The sequence below is a fragment of the Jatropha curcas genome, chromosome 7 (assembly GCF_041381405.1).
Source record: "Jatropha curcas cultivar XTBG-Jc1 chromosome 7, XTBG_Jcur_1.0, whole genome shotgun sequence".
Taxonomy (NCBI): Eukaryota; Viridiplantae; Streptophyta; class Magnoliopsida; order Malpighiales; family Euphorbiaceae; genus Jatropha; species Jatropha curcas.
In genome coordinates, this window is record NC_143157.1 from 2143450 (window position 1) to 2162461 (window position 19012).

General features: G+C 29.7%; 2 protein-coding genes across 2 annotated transcripts; one reads left to right on the plus strand and one right to left on the minus strand.

The window, feature by feature from the left end:
• Positions 1–4830: 4830 nt before the first annotated feature.
• On the minus strand, positions 4831–5743 carry LOC105644345 (major allergen Pru ar 1). The gene is given in 2 exon segments (XM_089724140.1): positions 4831–5126; positions 5593–5743. Coding segments are annotated over 2 exon segments (447 nt in total).
• Positions 5744–13526: 7783 nt separating this feature from the next.
• On the plus strand, positions 13527–14447 carry LOC105644344 (major allergen Pru ar 1-like). Its single transcript, XM_012229649.4, has 2 exons — positions 13527–13853; positions 13954–14447. Exons 1-2 carry the CDS (start codon positions 13673–13675, stop codon positions 14247–14249), a joined length of 477 nt encoding a protein of 158 aa, XP_012085039.3. The 5' UTR covers positions 13527–13672; the 3' UTR covers positions 14250–14447.
• The last annotated feature ends 4565 nt before the right edge of the window (positions 14448–19012 follow it).

Below are 19012 nucleotides of genomic sequence, written 5' to 3' on the forward strand. Positions count from 1 at the left end.
TCTGCGGCGGTGACGCGACGGCGAGGTGGCGCTGGTTCTGGTGGTCGGACAAAAACGAGAGGAGGAGAGGCAGTGAGGTCGTTGCGCCGCAGAAAAACGGGAAGAGGAGAGGCAGTGAGGTCGCTGACGTTCGATGGTGGCACGATGGAGGTTCGGTCGGCTCAGGTGGCCGGAAACGGAGGAGGAAAGGGGGAGAGGAGGTCGCGCGCTTGGTGCTAGCGCAAGGAAGAAGAAGGGAAAAAAGAAAAGTAAAAGAAAAAGAAAAAGAAAAAGAAAAAAAGAAAAAAGAAAAAAAATCTTGGGGCTTCTAGACCATTCCGGTTCGATTCGAACCGGTTTGGTCTAATTTAATGATTCGGCTCGATTTTTGCTCGATTTTCGAGTTTTTCAATTGGTTTTTGAATTATTCTTGTGGTTTTCGATTTTTTTGGGCTTGGGCCCAATTTGAAAATTTGGGCTCGAATTGAGCCTGTTTTACATTTACAGCCCACACGGCCAAAATTTGCGATTTTTGATTTAAAAAAAATTCGAAGGTTTTGAAAATAAAAATTCGGGGTATTACACTTTAGATGTAGTCATGGGCTTCAAATTAAATTAAATGATTAATTTATTATCATGAGCTTTAGAAGTGAATGAACATTTAGTTTACACTTAATTATTTTAATCAAATTTGATTTTAAATTAATTTAAATTTATATTATTTTAATTTAATAAATTTTCAAGTGTAACTTAATCAAATGTGATATAATTTAGTTATAATTTTAATTTAATTAGAGTCCTGTTCTTCCATTAAAGTTTATAATTTGAACTCTTCTGCTAGCATCATATATAACAAGTTTCCAAAAGTATAAAGTTCAAGACAATATTGTAAAAGTTTTTTTTATCATCCTATTTCGAAAAGGACCCGTATTTACTTACAAGGTTAATATCTTCTATCAAGATCAGCTCTAACTATAATATTTCAATTTTATATATTTATATTTTTTTATTCCTATGAAAATACCATGATGTGCTTAAGTTATATTTTTATTATGAATTGCCAAGTTTCTATAAAAAAATTGTAATATAATCAATATCATAGACCAGAAATTCCTTTATATAAATTGTATATTAAATTCTCTAAAACTTTTATTTTCGCAATTTCGATATTTCAAACATTAGCAGAGAAGAAATAATTAAATAAGGCATTAGACCCATAATGTCTGAAATGAAATTATTGATATAATTTCAGTATAATTTCACACATTCACCATAATTTTAAACTTATATTATGAGATGGACCTAGGCATGGCCAAATTACGGTTCCGGGAACCGGAACCGTCGGTTCGAACCAGCCCGGAACCGTAACCGGAACCGGTGAGAACCGGGACGAACCGGAACCGGAACCGGAAAAATCCGGTTCGGTTCTGGTTCCTGCAAATGAGGAACCAGAACCGGCGGTTCCAGAGAACCGGTCGGAACCGGACTGGAACCGCCGGTTCTTCGGCTGGTTAGAACCGCCGGTTCGAACCGGCGGTTCTAGCCGTTGTAACTGTCAGATTTTTGATTTTTTTTTTTTGTTGTGAAATGTCTTAATTACCCCTCCCAACAGCCATAAACGGCTATATAACGGCTAGTTTTAAGGGTATTTTTGGAAAAATGAATTTTTGGATTTATTATAAATACCTCATTTTATTTACAAATTCATTACAAAAAAATCTCAACTCTCTCTACTTACTCTCTCTACAATATACTACTCTCTCTACAATATACTACACTCTACTCTATATTATTCATTTATTCTTCTCTACTCTACAATATCTCTTATTAAGTAATTATTCTCTCTAATTTTTTTTATTCAATTTTCCAAATTATATTTTATTATCATATAATGGCAAGTGGAGGAAACTCAAATTCGGGTAAGGGCAAGGGAAAAATTGGAGAATCATCTATCCCTACAAACGACATCTATGATATGATTCCCGACCAATTTAATTTTGAAGGTTTTCCAAATGAAAATTTGGATATTCCAACTCAAGAATCCGAATTTAATGAGCAATTTCAAGAAGATGAAGAGTAAGAGCAAGAGCAACGAGCAAAAATTGTTAGAAGAGCAAGACAAAGTTCCGACATATTCTCCATTCATTTCACAAAAAAATTCAAAGGTGAGAAAATGTACGATGTAATTTGCAATTATTGTGGAAAATCTTATAAATTTAAACAAGCGGGCGGCTATGGATCATTTTGGAAGCATTTGGAGGCAAAACATCCAACAAAAATAGGAGTTGATCGGTCTTAACAACAAATTTCCGGGTACGCTTCTAACATTTCTTTATTTAAATATTCTGATAAAATACAAAAAGAAGAATTAGCAAAAATGATTTCTATGGAACATTTATCTTTTAGTTTTGGTGAAAAATTAGGTTTTAATAATTATTGTCAAAAAGCTTTAAATCCTTGTGCTAAAAGAGTACCAAGAAATACTATAAAACGAACTATTATTTCTTTATATAACAAAGGAAAAAAAGAGTTAGAACTTTTATTTTCTCAATTGAAAATTCGTGTTTCAATTTGTTGTGATGTTTGGAGTGATCATTGGCAAATGCATTCTTATATGGGTATTACATGTCATTGGATTGATGATGATTGGAAAATTCAAAAAAGAATTATTGTTTTTCGTGTTTTTGATGATAAACATACTGCAATTAATATTTATAGAGTAATTGTTTCAATTTTAGATGAATATAGGTTGACAAAAAAAATTTTTTCTATTTCATTTGATAATGCTTCTGCAAATACTAGATCAATTATTGAACTTAAAAAAATTTGTGAACCAAATATTGGTGGTAAATTTTTTCATATAAGATGTGCATGCCATGTTTTAAATTTATGTGTACAAGATGGTTTGAAAATTCTTGATTCTTTTATTTCTCCAATTAAAAAAGCTATTTCATATTTATGGACACATCCCCAAGTGATGAAAAGTTGGGCTAAATTTTGTAAAGAAAATAATAAAAGACCAAAACGTTTTTCAAGGGATGTCCCAACTCGTTGGAATTCAACATATGAATTACTAAACGAGTCTTTTTCTTATAAAGAATTATTATGTTTTTTTGTTACTAATAATATTGAGGATATTAATTTATATCCACAAAATTGGGAGATTTGTGCAAAAATTTTAGATATTTTAAAAATTTTTAATGATGCTACCTATAAATTTAGTGGAGTTTATTATCCCACATCTAATTTATTTTTACCTATGTGTATTAATATTGTTACTGCACTACAAGAATTTCAAAATGATGATTTATTAAAAGATTGTATTTTTTCAATGAAAAAAAAATGGTTATCTTATTTTAAAAATATACCACCTCTTTATCTTGTTGCTATTGTATTTGATCCTAGATGTAGAATGGATATTTTATGTGATTATTTGACTATTTATTATGACGTATTAAATCTTGATGTAGAAGATAATGTTAATATAAATGTACTAGTGTATGAAGTTAAACAAAATATTATGCAATTATATAATGAATTTGTTCAAGTTTCTAGTTCATCTACTTCTATTTCTACTTCTTCTCAATCTAATATTCCACAATTTTCAACACAAAGGGTAAGTGGTGTTGATGTTGCTCAACAAGTTTTATTGCAAAGACAAAAAAGAACAAGGGAATCCAGTTCTATTTCTGAATTTGACAATTATCTAACAACTTCTTTTGAGTTTGGTGATAATTATGCAGATGCAGATTTTCCAATTTTAGATTGGTGGAGTCGTCACGCAAATACTTTTCCAATTCTTTCTTTACTTGCAAAACAAATTTTAGCAGCTCCGGTCTCCACTGTTGCGGTTGAACAAGCTTTTAGTCAAGGAGGTAACATACTTGATGAAACACGATCTCGTATGACACCCGATTCATTAGAAGCACAAGCGTGCGTGGATGATTGGACCAAAGCCGAACTAAGAGCCCAAGAAAATCCAAAAGAAAATGAAGATTTATTTGATTTATACGATGGGTCCTCAACGAGAACATCAACCGGTGGTGCAAATAGCGATTAAGGTAAAAAGGGGTGAAATTGATATAAGGTAAGTAAGAACTACGTGGGCTTTGATTCCTCTAAACCCCAAGAGGATACGTAGGCAACTTAATTTTTTTTTAAACAAAAAAAAAAATTAAGTTCAAGCCCATTTTTTTTTTTAATTTTGTTCAAACTTAAAAAAAAAAAAATTCAGTTCAAATTTTTTTTTAAAAAAATCATTATGTTCAACACTCAACAATTCAAGTCTTTAAAAAAATAAATTTAATTGAAGTATTTTTTAATTTTTTAGGTGTATTTTTTAATTTTTTATGTTCAAATAATTTTTTTTTAAACCGATCTTCAAAATTTAAAATTTTTTAGGTGTATTTTTAAATTTTTCATGTTCAAATAATTTTTTTTTTAACCGGTCTTCATATTTTAAAATTTTTTAACTGTATTTTTTAATTTTTTATGTTCACATAAAATTTTTTTTTAAACCGGTATCCAAAATTTAAAATTTAAAATTATGCGATTCGCCGGAAAACCAATCGAAACCGTCGGTTTTGTAATCGGATCGGAACCGGAACCGGAACCGGAACCGAACGGTTCGGAACCGGAACCGGAACCGGACCATTTCGGTTCGATTCCGGTTCCAGCTTTTCTGGAACCGGAACCGCCGGTTTCGGAACCGTGGCCATGCCTAGATGGACCAAAAGAACTACATATATAGTTTTGGCCCAGTGAGAAAAAAGTGGAAAAAAAAGAGAAGAAGAAAGCAGCCTGATAGTTTTTATTAATTGCATCCATCAAAACATAAAAACACAACTTAAATTAATAGGCATCAGGATTTGCCAATAGGTATGTCTCAATAACCTTAAACAGTGCCAACGTCTGTTGCTCCCCAGCCTTGATCTTTTCTTGATCAATCTTAGCATCACCGTTGGCATAATATTTGCTTATGGACTTGGCAATTGATCCTCCATCAGGGGTAGGTACTAGTTTTAACTCATAAGAGATTTTCTCTATCGTATCACTCTATAATGCACCTTCAATTGTAGTGTAGTTATATATAAAATTATCTTTATCTATTGCGTCAATTCTGTTTTTCATATACTTAACTTCGTTACCTGCTTATGTCCAAAAGAAATATATTATTAATTAAAAGTTATTTTAGAACTAACAAATCAATATGCAATGCCTTAATTAATTATAGCAACAACATTATAAATTGTGTTCGGCAAAAGTTTTTTATATATTATTAATTAAAAGTAAAAACGCTATTTTTATAGTGTTCGGTAATACATTATTTGAATTAGCTTTTAGAGGTTAAAAGTAACGTTTTATAAAATGTTTTAGTATTTTATGAAAAGCTAAATCCTATTAAAACAACTAACAACTACCAAACAACTTAATTTTGCCGAATAAGCCCATAATTTTAATTAAGAAAAATATACTTTTTTATGATATATATATATATATATATATATATATAGAGAGAGAGAGAGAGAGAGAGAGAGAGAGTTTTTAAATAACAATTTAAATGGTAATTAATAAACTTATGAGTGCAACTAAGAATTTTCCTTTCATTATTACCTTCAACGAAGGTAGTCTTCTTGATAGTTCCAGGACCTCCATTTCCTTCAATAATCTCAATACTCTTAATGGCTTCAAGGACGAAGACCTTAAACATCATAGCAGGGGAGATTGCAGTAGCAATTTGATCTTCATGAATCAAAGCAGCCATCTTTAACTCTTGTATTTGGAAAAGATAAGACTTTAGAGGAGATAATATATTTGCTGTATGTGATGATATATGGTGAAGCTAAATGTGGTATTTATAGACCAGACAAATAATATAGACGTGCATCATCTAGCTAGATGGAAAATACATATAAAATGTTTGCAGCATGTCCTTCTTGTTGGTGCATTATATATTGAGATTGGATAACTATTTACTAAAAATATTCCATATCAGTGTGTGTATATATATATATATATATGAAGTTGTGTTTAATCCAAGTTGTCTCTTAGTATATATTTTTGGATTATGTATAAAATTAGGATCCTTTTGGTTTAGTTATTTATACTAACAGATAGCTGATAATTGGATGTTGGTGGCTGATAGCGGTGAGGTGAAGAATGTTAAGATTCAGTAAAATTTTGAGAGCAGTTGTTAAATTGGAAAATCACCATTAAGGATGTAATTTTTTTTTTATACATTATATGATGTATAATACATATATTCTTTTACTTTTAAATTTATTATTTTTTATTCTAATGTTTTAAATAATATTTATAATTATTATTTTTAAATAAATATATATAAAGTGATCATAAAAAGAATAATTTGAAAATTTTATAGCAGTCATTTTTTTAAGGTTAATGGAGTCTAAATAAAATAATATTTGATTCAGCTAGCAGCTAATACGAAAAAAACTCCAAAACGTAGTTAATTGAATCGGTAGCTATTTGGAACTTCTACCAAGTATTAGTTTCTAACTAAAAAATTTATCAAACATCTACAAACTAATCGTTAGGTATGAATAAACAGCTGCATAAATCAGCTAAACCAAACATCATTTTAATTCCGTTTTAAGATTTGTGATTGTCCCTCTTAGTATATATCTTTATGACTTTAGAATTTTTTTTTATTTTTTTGGTACCGAAGGATTCAGGGGCGAAGGGAGGGCCCAGACCTCTTAAACTCTAATGTTTTAAAAAAAATTCCCTATAAAATAGTGAAAAAAAAATTTTCTTTCATTTCGGCCCCCTTAATTTTAGAAATTTTTCTTTGATCCTTTTTAATTTTGGAGTCTAACTCTGCTTGTGGAAGAATTTGCATGTTACTCGATGCTAATTAAGTCCCAGCTATTACACGCCAAACTCTACAATGAGACGTGCGGAAAAGATATAGTCAATGAATATTGTAAATACTGTGAGAAAATGACATCTGGAAAAATAAATAATGATGCTCTTCATTTGAAGACTCGATGCTATTAATATTTATTTCTATAAAAATTTTAATTTATATAAAGTTTAAGTTATATCACATTTGTTGGGATATCCTCCCAAGTCCCACATTGAATAAAAATGAGAAGAGGAACCAATATATAATGGTTACCGAAAGAAGATCTGCAGGTGATGCCTTGTGTTGAAAGTCTTCCTGACAAGAGGAGGTCGGGCGGCGTGTCCTGCAAAGTTGTAGCGGCGGTACAAGATGGTGGGCAGATCTAATAGATTATCCCTGGAGGGGAGGTCATGATTTGTGTGGTCCTTGGTTTGAGGGGAGGTTTGTTGGGATATCCTCCCAAGTCCCACATCGAATAAAAATGAGAAGAGGAACCAAAATATAATGGTTCAAACCCAAACCATTAGTATGAGGCCTTTTGGGAGGTGCCCAAAAACAAATCCGTGAGGGCTTGGCCCAAAGCAGACAATATCATACTAATCCGGGGTTGGATGAGGGTACGCGCGGTCCCAACATGTGGTATTAGAGCTGAAGGTTCCAACAGATCCAGCCAGGCAGAGAGCGGTACTGGATCCGTGGATATATCTTGAAAATAAATATATCACGACGATGAGAAAATTACGGCGAGTCTATTGGTGCAATCCGTTCGAAGAGACGTTGCAGAATCTGAAGAATATCACTCTTAACCAGCACTATTCACGTATAGTACTATTCCCACATACAGATACTATTCACGTATACGTTTTCTGTTGGTAATATTCTGCTTAAGTCAAAAATGGACGATAGAACAACAGGCACAATGGTTAGACTCAACTCATCAAACTATGCAGTATGGAAGATACTAATGGAAGATCTTCTATGCTGCAAAGATCTTTTTGAGACGATTGAGTTGAAAGGGGTCAGACCAGCTTCAATAAATGAGATCGATTGGAAGTCGACTAACAGAAAAGCAGTCGCAACTATTAGGCAGTCTGTTGAAATGAGCATCATAAATCATGTCGCTAATGAGAAAGATGCCTATTCTATTTGGAAGAAGTTGGAGGACATGTACGAGCGGAAGAATGCCCAGAACAAAGCTTTTTTAATTAGAAAGCTTGTAAATCTAAAGTACAGAGATGGCGAAAGTGCTTCAGATCACTTGGGCAAATTCCAAGAAATATTGAACCAATTGACGACGTCAAAAATAGTGTTTGACGACCAAGTGCAGGCACTATTCTTATTGAGTTCCTTGCCAGACAGTTGGGAGACGCTGACTATTATGCTCAGTAATGTGTCAGAGGGGAATCTAACATTAAACACAGTTAAGAAAAGCATTCTGAATGAAGATACCAGATGTAAGGAGATTGGTACGAGTAGCAACTCAGATGCATTCATTACAGTTACAGAAAGGAGGGGGAGAAGCAAATCCAGATACCCCCAAAATCCAGATAAACGTGACAATTCACGGAGAAGATCCAAGTCAAGGAAAGGTGTCACTTGCTATCATTGTGGTAAGCCCGGTCACATCCAAAGGCACTGCAAAAAGTGGAAGAAGGAACGAGCCAAAGAAAATGATGAGGAAAAAGACGATACGGAGGTAGCTTCAGTAGCTATTGATGTTGACGCACTTGGTGATGGTAGTGCGCTGATTTCTCATGCTGGTCTCAGTGAGTGTTCCACTAGTCAACAATCTCTTTGGATTATTGACTCTGCATGTTCTTATCATATTTCCTCAAAGAAGGAATATTTCTCATCACTTACCCTCGGAGATTACGGCCATGTCAAGACTTTGAATGGCACATATGTGAAAATTTGCGGCATTAGAACAGTATGCATCAAAACCAATGCTGGTTATGATCTCTGGTTGGAAGATGTGAGATACACTCCTACGGCGAACTTCAATCTGATCTCAGTTCGTTGTCTTGATGAATTGGGATATGCAAATCTGTTTGTCAACAGAACGTGGAAACTTTCCAAAGGTAACTTGGTGTTCGGTGGAGGAAGAAAGTTCAACACCCTCTACTACACCCAGGCCAAAGTTTGCACAGGAGTGGTGAATGCAGTTGAAGATTCATCTGCTGAGTTGTGGCACCAATGACTTGATCATTTGAGTGAGAAAGGAATGGAGACTCTCACCAAGAAGAAAATGCTATCTCTGAAAGGTTTGCCTCTGAAAATATGCACTGATTGTTTGTCTGGTAAACAACATAGAGTTTCCTTTCAAAGATCTCCTTCTCCATCTAGAAAACCTGGTATTCTAGAATTGGTACATACTGATGTTTGCTCAATGGGTGACAAATCCTTAAGTGGTTGCTCATATTACATCAGCTTTATTGATGACCATTCTAGAAAGGTGTGGGCTTTACCAATAAAGTCAAAAGACCAGGTGTTGGATATGTTTAAAGTCTTTCATGTCAGTGTTGAAAGACAAACGGGAAGAAAATTGAAATGTATTAGAGCTGATAATGGTGGTGAATACAGAGGACCATTTGAGAAATATTGCTCAAAACATGGCATCAGACTTCAAAAGACAGTTCCTAAAACTCCACAACAGAATGGAGTTGCAGAGAGAATGAACAGGACCATTGTTGAAAGGGTTCGATGTATGCTCTCTCATGCTAAACTTCCTAAAACCTTTTGGGCTGAAGTAATGAATACTGCAGTTTACTTGATCAACCTTTCACCTTCAACCTCCCTCAATGGAGATGTACTAGAAAAGGTGTGGTCAGGGAAAAATATTTCTTACGATCATCTTAGAATATTTGGCTGCAGGGCTTTTGTTCATATTCCAAAAGATGAAAGATCCAAGCTTGATTCGAAGTCAAAACAGTGTATCTTCTTGGGTTATGGAAATGATGATTTTAGGTACAGATTATGGGATCCAGTTAAAAAGAAGCTCATCAGAAGCAGAGATGTAGTATTCCTGGAAGACCAAACCGTTGAAGACTTTGAGAAAAATGAAAAGCCAAAGTCTATCAATGAGTTTTCTATTAGTCTTGATGCAGAACCTCGTGTAGAACCACAAAATGATGAAGAAGACGATGGTGAACCAGTTCAGAATGATGCTGAACCAGCTCCTACAGAAGAACTGCCCCAATTGAGAAGATCTGTGAGAGGCAAGATACCTTCCCAGAGATATTCTCCTAATGAGTATGACTTATTGACTCAAGGGGGAGAACCAAAGAACTACCAGGAGGCAATGGCGGATTGTAAAAAGAATGAGTGGTTGAAAGCCATGCAAGATGAGATGAAGTCCTTGCATGAGAACTAGACTTATGAGTTGGTCTGCCTCAAGGTAAGAAGGCATTGAAAAACAAATGGGTGTTCAGGTTGAAGACTGAACAGAACAACTCACAGTGAAGGTACAAGGTGAGACTGGTTGTGAAGGGATTCGGTCAGAAGAAAGGAGTTGACTTTGAAGAAATTTTCTCACCCATAGTCAAGATGTCTTCTATCAGAGTTGTGCTCGGTTTAGCAGCTAGTTTGAATTTGGAGATCGAGCAACTTGATGTAAAGAACGCTTTCCTCCACGGTGACTTAGAAGAGGAAATTTATATGGAGCAGCCAGAAGGGTTCAGAGTCAAAGGCAAAGAACACTCGGTGTGTAAATTGCAGAAGAGCTTGTATGGCCTCAAACAAGCTCCCAGAAAGTGGTACAAAAAGTTTGACTCTTTCATGATGAATCACGGGTATGAGAAAACTACTTCTGACCATTGTGTGTTTGTGAAAAAGTTCGTAGAAGGAGACTTTATCATTCTCTTGTTATATGTGGATGATATGTTAATTGTGGGCCAAGATGCTAAGAAAATTGAGAGCTTGAAAAAGGAGCTTGGAAAATCCTTTGCCATGAAGGATTTAGGATCGGCAAAACAGATTCTCAGAATGAAAATCTTCAGAGACAGGAAAAAGAGAAAGTTATGGCTGTCTCAAGAGAAGTACATCGAGAAAGTTCTCAACAGATTTAATATGAGCAATGCGAAACCAGTTTGTACTCCACTTGCAAATCATTTCAAATTGAGTCTCAATCAATGTCCTTCAAGTGAGAAAGAAAAAGAAGAACTGAAGAAGATTCCTTATGCATCCGCTGTTGGCAGCTTGATGTATGCCATGGTATGCACAAGACCGGATATTTCTCATGCTGTTGGTGTTATTAGCCGATTTCTTTCAAATCCAAGTAAAGAACACTGGAATGCAGTAAAGTGGATTCTCAGGTATCTTAAGGGAACATCCAAAATCTGCTTATGTTTTGGTGATAATAGACCTGTGTTAGATGATTACACAGATGCAGATATGGGTGGTGATGTTGATTCACGCAAATCAACTTCTGGATATTTAATGACCTTTGCAGGAGCAGCAGTTTCTTGGCAATCAAAATTGCAAAAATGCGTTGCACTCTCATCCACTGAGGCAGAATATATCGTCATTACAAAAGCTAGCAAAGAACTCTTATGGATGAAGAAATTCCTACAAGAATTGGGTATAGAACAAGAGAAGTACATTCTGCTATGCGATAGTCAAAGCGCGATACATCTCAGCAAGAATTCGACCTTTCATTCAAGGTCAAAGCACATTGATGTGAGGTATCATTGGATACGTGATGCGCTGGAGATGAAGTCATTTCAGATAGAAAAGATTCATACTGATAATAATGGCGCTGATATGATGACCAAAGCTTTGCCTACGGAGAAGCTTGTCACTTGCAGAAAGATAGCCGGTATGGCTAACATCCCCACTTGAGTGTGAAGGGGGAGATTTGTTGTGGAGTTCCCACTCAAATTGGTGGTGGTATTCCCACTCAAGTGAGACCCATGCACCATTGAAATAAAAAAAATAAAAACAAATAAAAAATTGAAAAAAAGGTGTTTTTCTCTCCTATAAATAGGAGAGGTTTTGGGGTTTCAATACACACACAAAAAACACTCAAAACAAAGAGTGTAGAGAGATTAGAGAAATTTTAGGAGGAAGGTCCTAAAATTAGGGGAGAGAAAAATAGTGAGAAAATTCTTTTTGGGTTGTTTTTGGGAAACACTTTTGAGTGCCACTATTTTTGTAATGCTCTCTTTGTAAACCTACTATTTTTATAGTGGAAGAATCATTCGGAATTAGTCCCGTGGACGTAGTCCTAAACAGTTAAGGGTGAATCACGTAAATATCTATGTGTCATATATTTCTATTTTTCCGCTGTAAAATTATTCTCGTAATTTTATTACCGGGCCGAGAAAATTCTTTTTGGGTTGTTTTTAGGAAACACTTTTGAGTGCCACTATTTTTATATTGGAAGAATCATTTGGAATTAGTCCCGTGGACGTAGCCCTAAACAATTAAGGGTGAACCACGTAAATATCTGTGTGTCATATATTTCTATTTTTCCGCTGTAAAATTATTCTCGTAATTTTATTACCGGGCCCTGACAACATTTAATTGTTATGAATGAAACAATGCAAAGAGTAAAATATTTACGACCAGGTAAAACATCACAACCCATCTTTTCCAGCAGATTTCTTCACCACAATCCCTACCTTTGTCCCACCAGAAAACATTCATCTGATGTTCAACCTATGTACAAAGCTCCAAAGGCAATTTAAAAAAAAAAAGCCCAATATATAAATTCAATCTTATTATCTTCACATTTTACTTTAATATATAAAATTGTGTCTATTATTCTATTCAATGCTTGCTTGAACTTATAAAATTAAATCAATTAAATATTTATGGGATAGTTGTGAAATTTTTGGTCAAAAAATTATACTAACCACACATTAAGTGAATATTTTGCCCATTAATGTCAAAAACACCAAAAAAAAAAAAATGTTATTGCTATTATGAAAAAGGGTACAATATTACCAAAAATCGTAACTTTAGGCCATAATAGGTTCCTCATAAAGTTTAGGATGCCACACAGTTTTTGCAGTATTTGCAGTAAAGTACAGGTAAATTTATACATGTGGGCAAGTTATCAAGAATTTTTCCACTTGATTCTTTATTGAAAGTTATATTTAATATTAATATAGAGCTGCATTAGGAAAATTTAAGTAATATTATATTCAAATAATATTAGTTACTTTTTTCTTAATATGTAAAAGTAGAAATAAGTGACAAGTTTATTTTTTTGGATGGAGATAGTAAAAAATTACAAACTATATTTATACTTTACATTAGCTTTTGAGTTTTTTAATATAGTTAAGTCTCAAATGGTAGTTAAGTCTCAAATGGTACACATATGACTCAACTCACCTTAATTACAATCTCCAGATGATACCACATGGAAATAAAAGTAACAGCTTTAGCAATATCTCTTCACAATACATATGATTGTAGACTTTGGCTTGCACCAAAAAATATATTGCTTTTGCAGATTTTGTGGGATCGTCCCACCTAAGGTACCTATTTTTGTCAATTAATTTGTACCTAAAGAAAAAAATTATTGATTTGTGGAAATGTCGAATCATGCATGCTACTCACATACAAATTCCATTTAGTAAAATTGTTATCCCAAATATATATATATATATATATATATATATATATATATATATATAAAATTCATCAGCAAGCTGCACATTCTCTATATTTTATTTTATATACATTCTATCTAGCTAGGCGATGCACATTCACATGTCCTGCCTGCTCTATAAATACCACCTTTAACTTTACCACATATCATCGCATACAACAAATATATTTGTCTTCTGCAAATATTTGTCATTTCGAAACACCAAACTTGACATGGCTGCTTTGATTCATGAAGATGAAGTTGTTACCGCAATCTCTCCTGAAAAGATGTTTAAGGTCTTCGTTCTTGAGGATTCTGTAATTATCCCTAAAATTATTCCCGTCATTAAGAGTATTGAGATTATTGAAGGAAATGGAGGCCCTGGAACTATTAAGAAGACTACCTTTGTAGAAGGTGATGATTAAACATTTTTAATTATTGTTGTTATAATTAATTATTTATTCAGTTTCGATTAACTTTTATTTACTAATATGTTTCTTTCTTACACAAGCAGGTAGTGAAGTTAAGTATGTGAAAAATAGAATTGACGCAATAGATAAAGATAATTCCATATATAACTATACTACATTTAAAGGCGCACTATGGAGCGATACAATAGAAAAAGTCTCTTATGAAATAAAACTAGTGTCTGCTCCAAACGGAGGATCCATCGTCAAGAGCATAGGCAAATACTATGCAAAAGGCGACGCTAAGATTGATGAAGAAGTAATCAAGGCTGGGGAACAACAAATATTAGCAATGTTCAAAGTTATTGAAACATACCTCTTGGCAAATCCTGATGCCTATTAATTTAATTGTGTACCCACTTTGATGGGTGCAATTAATAAACCTATTGTGCTTTTTTTATTATTATTATTTCTTTACGTTCTGTTTGGACCAAGACTATATATATAGTTTTTTGGTCTCTCTCGTAATAAAAGTTGAATGGGTGTAATTCGCATGAATTCATAATAAATAAAATATGAACCATTGGATTTTTCTTTCTAATATTATAGATGTATGCTTGCTTTAATTATTTCTTCTTCAGTAATAATTTGAAAATTTAATAAATGAGACAATCAGAATTTTAAATAAATCAGCTATACAACTTATATTTTAGAATTTCCTTCATCTATGATATTGATTATCTCTGCTACAAGCTTGTATTGATTACTTATAAAATACACTTCATGAATATAATCCGGGAGGGAAAGAAGAAGCTCCTACAGTCACTAAATTTGGCTAGATACATCCTTTTTCTTGTCTGTATGTTGATATTCATGACTGCCAGTGAGTTTGTCATTTGGTTATGACTTTCTGGGCCTAGCTTGTATTTGTTTATGTTGCTCTTCTCCATCATATTGCATTACCCAAACAACGAGGAAACACCCCCTCCTTACCCTACTTTATCTTTTAAGTTTTTTTCATTTTTATTTTTGTTAATAGTGATTTATGTAATTTAATTTTGTTCTTTCAAAATTCTCTCGGATGTTCTGGCTTATTTATCTACATAATAAAAGCTTTCAAAGAATTAAGTTTGTTCAATAAACTATTGTTTCGTGCAACTTTGTATAATTAGATTTGTTTCATTTCATTTATAATGTATTAAAAATATTAATTTTTAAGTCTCAACTAAGTATCTATCCATATCTATACTATATATAAATGTGGGAATATGAGAGAAGAAATAATGAGATTTCTGATAGTACCTTTAATAAAACTTAGAATATGCTAAAATAACCTTAGTCATAGCCAATTAAAAAATTACATTTTATTAGTTGATTAAATATATATATAACAATTATGAAATTTAAAATATGCTAAAATAACCTTAGTCATAGCCTCTTAGAAAATTGCATTTTATTAGCTGGTTGGATGCATTTATAATAATTATTTTTAAATAAATACATTTAGATAATCAAATATTTCAAAATTTTAAATTTTATCTTTTTAAATTTATTTTTAATATATATATATATATATATATGATAATGAGACATTTGAAAATTTTTATATTTTATTTTTCAAATATTTGATACTATTTTAATTATAATTTAAAATATTTTATTTTGGAGAGAAATAAAAAAAATTCTTTTTGTTAATATTTTTTCTTTATATTTTTGTATGATTTAATTGGATATAATTATTTAAAAATAAATTTTCAAATAGTTATATATATAATATTTTTATCTAGGAGTAAGATAAAAAGAAGAAAATAGTGTATTATTGAAGCATTTCAAAATTTATGTTTTATCATTTTTAAATTTATTTTAATAAATATATATATGATAAAGAGACATTTGAAAATTTTTATATTTTATTTTTTAAATATTTGATTCTATTATGATTATAATTTAAAATATTTTATTTCAAAGAGAAATAAAAAAAGAAAAAATATATTCTTTTTCCTTTATATTTATATGATATATTTTTTAAAAACTAAAATTTCAAATAGAATATACATAATATTTTTATGTAGGAGTGAGATAAATAAAAGAAAATAGTATATTATTTTATTTATATTTTATTTATATTTGTATGATTTGATTGAGTATATTTTTTGAAAACTAAGTGTTCAAATAGAATACATATAATTAAACCTTTGAAAAGTTTTAAATTTTTATTTTTCAAAATTTATTTTAAATAAAATGAAATATATGTGTGTGAGAATTGGCGAACAGATTAAAATTTTAATTTTAAATATATATATTCATATATCTATATATATTGAAACTTTTTTGTTAGATGAGTTTTGAAAAAAGTTTTATTCTTAATAATAATTTTTATTTTTTATTTTCTTTTTTGTTAATGAATAATTTATAACTATTATCATAATTTAATAAGAGATCTATATCTCCTTTGCAATGAATAGATGACCTCTTGATGATTAAATATTTTTAATTTTCTTGATATGTTTTTCTCTTATATCCTAAATTTTTTTTGATTTAAAAGAAATATCATTTATAAAACAAAAAAAAATAGAACTATATATTTTTTTTTTTGGATCACTTTTTGGGATTTTAAGAATTTGTGTGTATGTGCATATATTTCTTTCAATCATACACTGGGTAAGTAATACTTTTACTGTAGTCAAAATGATTATCATTATCAATTCAATTCGAGACTGAATTAAATACACAAGAAGTAGCATTACAAGTAGTTTGTACGGTAAAATGAAATAAAAATTAACCAATTGTATTTATTTTAATCTAAACAAAAATTTATGCTTTAATATTATCATTAAATGATTATCATTATTAATTCAATTTTTTGTACTTATGATAATCATTTTTACCGTAGCCAAAATGATTATTATTATCAATTCAATTTGAGACCGAATTAAATACATAAGAAGTAGCATTACAAGTAATTTATATGGTAAAGCGAAATACAAATCAACCAATTGTATTTATTTTAATCTAAACAAAAACTTATGCTTTAATATTATATAAATAAAAAAAATTAAAAGAGTACAAAAAATGAGTATATAACGAATATAGTCAATATGCAACGCACGTTATAAAAAAAACTAGTATATATCTATCTATCTATGCATACTATATATAAAAGTGAAAATGAAGAGGGAATAATAAAATTATTGATAGTACTCTTAATGACATTTCGAATATACTAAAACAACTTTTGTCATAGCCAATTAGAAAATTGTATTTGATTGATTGATTGGATATATTTATAAAAATTATTTTTAAATAAATACTTGTAGAAAATTAGGCATTTTAAAATTCTAAGTTTTTTCTTTTTTTAATTTATTTTTAATAAATATTTATGATAAGGGGACATTTAAAATTTTATATTTTACTTTTTAAATATTTAATTCTATTTAACTATAATTTAAAATATTTTATTTCGGAGAGAAATAAAAAAGTATATTTTTTTATTAATATTCTTTTTTTCTTTATATTTTTATGATTTGATTGGATATATTTTTCTAAAAATAATTTTTCAAATAGAATATATATAATTATTGCATTTAGGAGAGAGACAAAAAAAAAAAAGAAAAAAGTATAGTATTTTTATTAATATTTTATCTTAATGTTTGTATGATTTGATTATGATTTGATTAAGTATATATTTTTTAAAAAAATTTCAAATAAAATACACATAATTAAACCTTTCAAAATTTCTAAATTAAATTTTATTATTTGATTGGATAAGTTTATAAAACTTATTTTTTAAATAAATACATATAGATAATTAAGTATTTCAAAATTCTAAACATTATCTTTTTCAAATTTATTTTTACCAAATATATATGACAAGAAGACATTTAAAATTTTTTATTTTTATTTTTTAAATATTTATTTATATTTTGACTATAATTTAAAATATATTATTTAGGTAAGAAATAAAAAAAGAAAAAAATTATATTTTTTTATTAAAATTCTCATTTTCTTTTTATTTATATGGTTTGATTAAAAATATTTTTTAAAAAATAAAGTTTCAAATAGAATATGTATAATATTTTATTTAGGAGAGAGATAAAAAATATACTATTTTTACTAATATATTTTCTTTATGTTTGTATGATTTGATTGAGTATACATTTTTTATAAAAAAATATATACTCAATTTAAAAAAGTATTAAATAGAATACACATAACTAAGCCTTTCAAAAATTTTATATTATATTTTATTAGTTGATTGGATTTATTTATAAAACTTATTTTTTAAAATAAACATATAGATAATTAAGTATTTTGAAATTTTAAATATTATCTTTTTTTTAAATTTATTTTTACCAAATATATATGACAAGGAGACATTTAAAAATTTTATTTTTATTTTTAAATATTTATTTATATTTTAACTATAATTTAAAATATATTATTTTGGCAAGAAATAAAAAAAGAAAAAAATTATATTTTTTCATTAATATTCTCTTTTCTTTATATTTGTATGATTTGGTTCGATATATTTTTTTTAAAAAAAAGTTTCAAATAGAAAATATATATAATATTTTATTCAGGAGAGAGATAAAAAAAATACTATATTTCCTAACATATTTTCTTTATGTTTGTATGATTAGATTTGGTATTTTTTTTAAAAAAAAATTAAATAGAATACACATAATTAAGCCTTTCAAAATTTTCAAATTATATTTTATTAGTTGATTGAATATATTTATAAAAATTATTTTTTAAATAAACATATAGATAATTAAGCATTTCAAAATTTTAAGTATTATCTTTTTTAAATTTATTTTTAATAAATATATATGATGAGAAGACATTTGAAATTTTTTTATATATTTTTAAATATTTGATTTGATTTTAATTATAATTTAAAATATTTATTTCAAAGAGAATAAAAAAAAATATTCTTTTTGTTAACATTCTTTTTTTATATTGTATGATTTAATTGGATATTTTTTTTAAAAGTGATTTTTCAAATAGAATATACATAATATTTTATTTAGGAGAAAAATAAGAAAAGAAGAAAGGTATATTATTTTCATTCATATTTTTTTCTTAATGTTTGTACGATTTTATTGGGTTTTTTTAAAAAAAAAAAACAAATTCAAACAGAATGCACATAATTAAATATTTCAATAT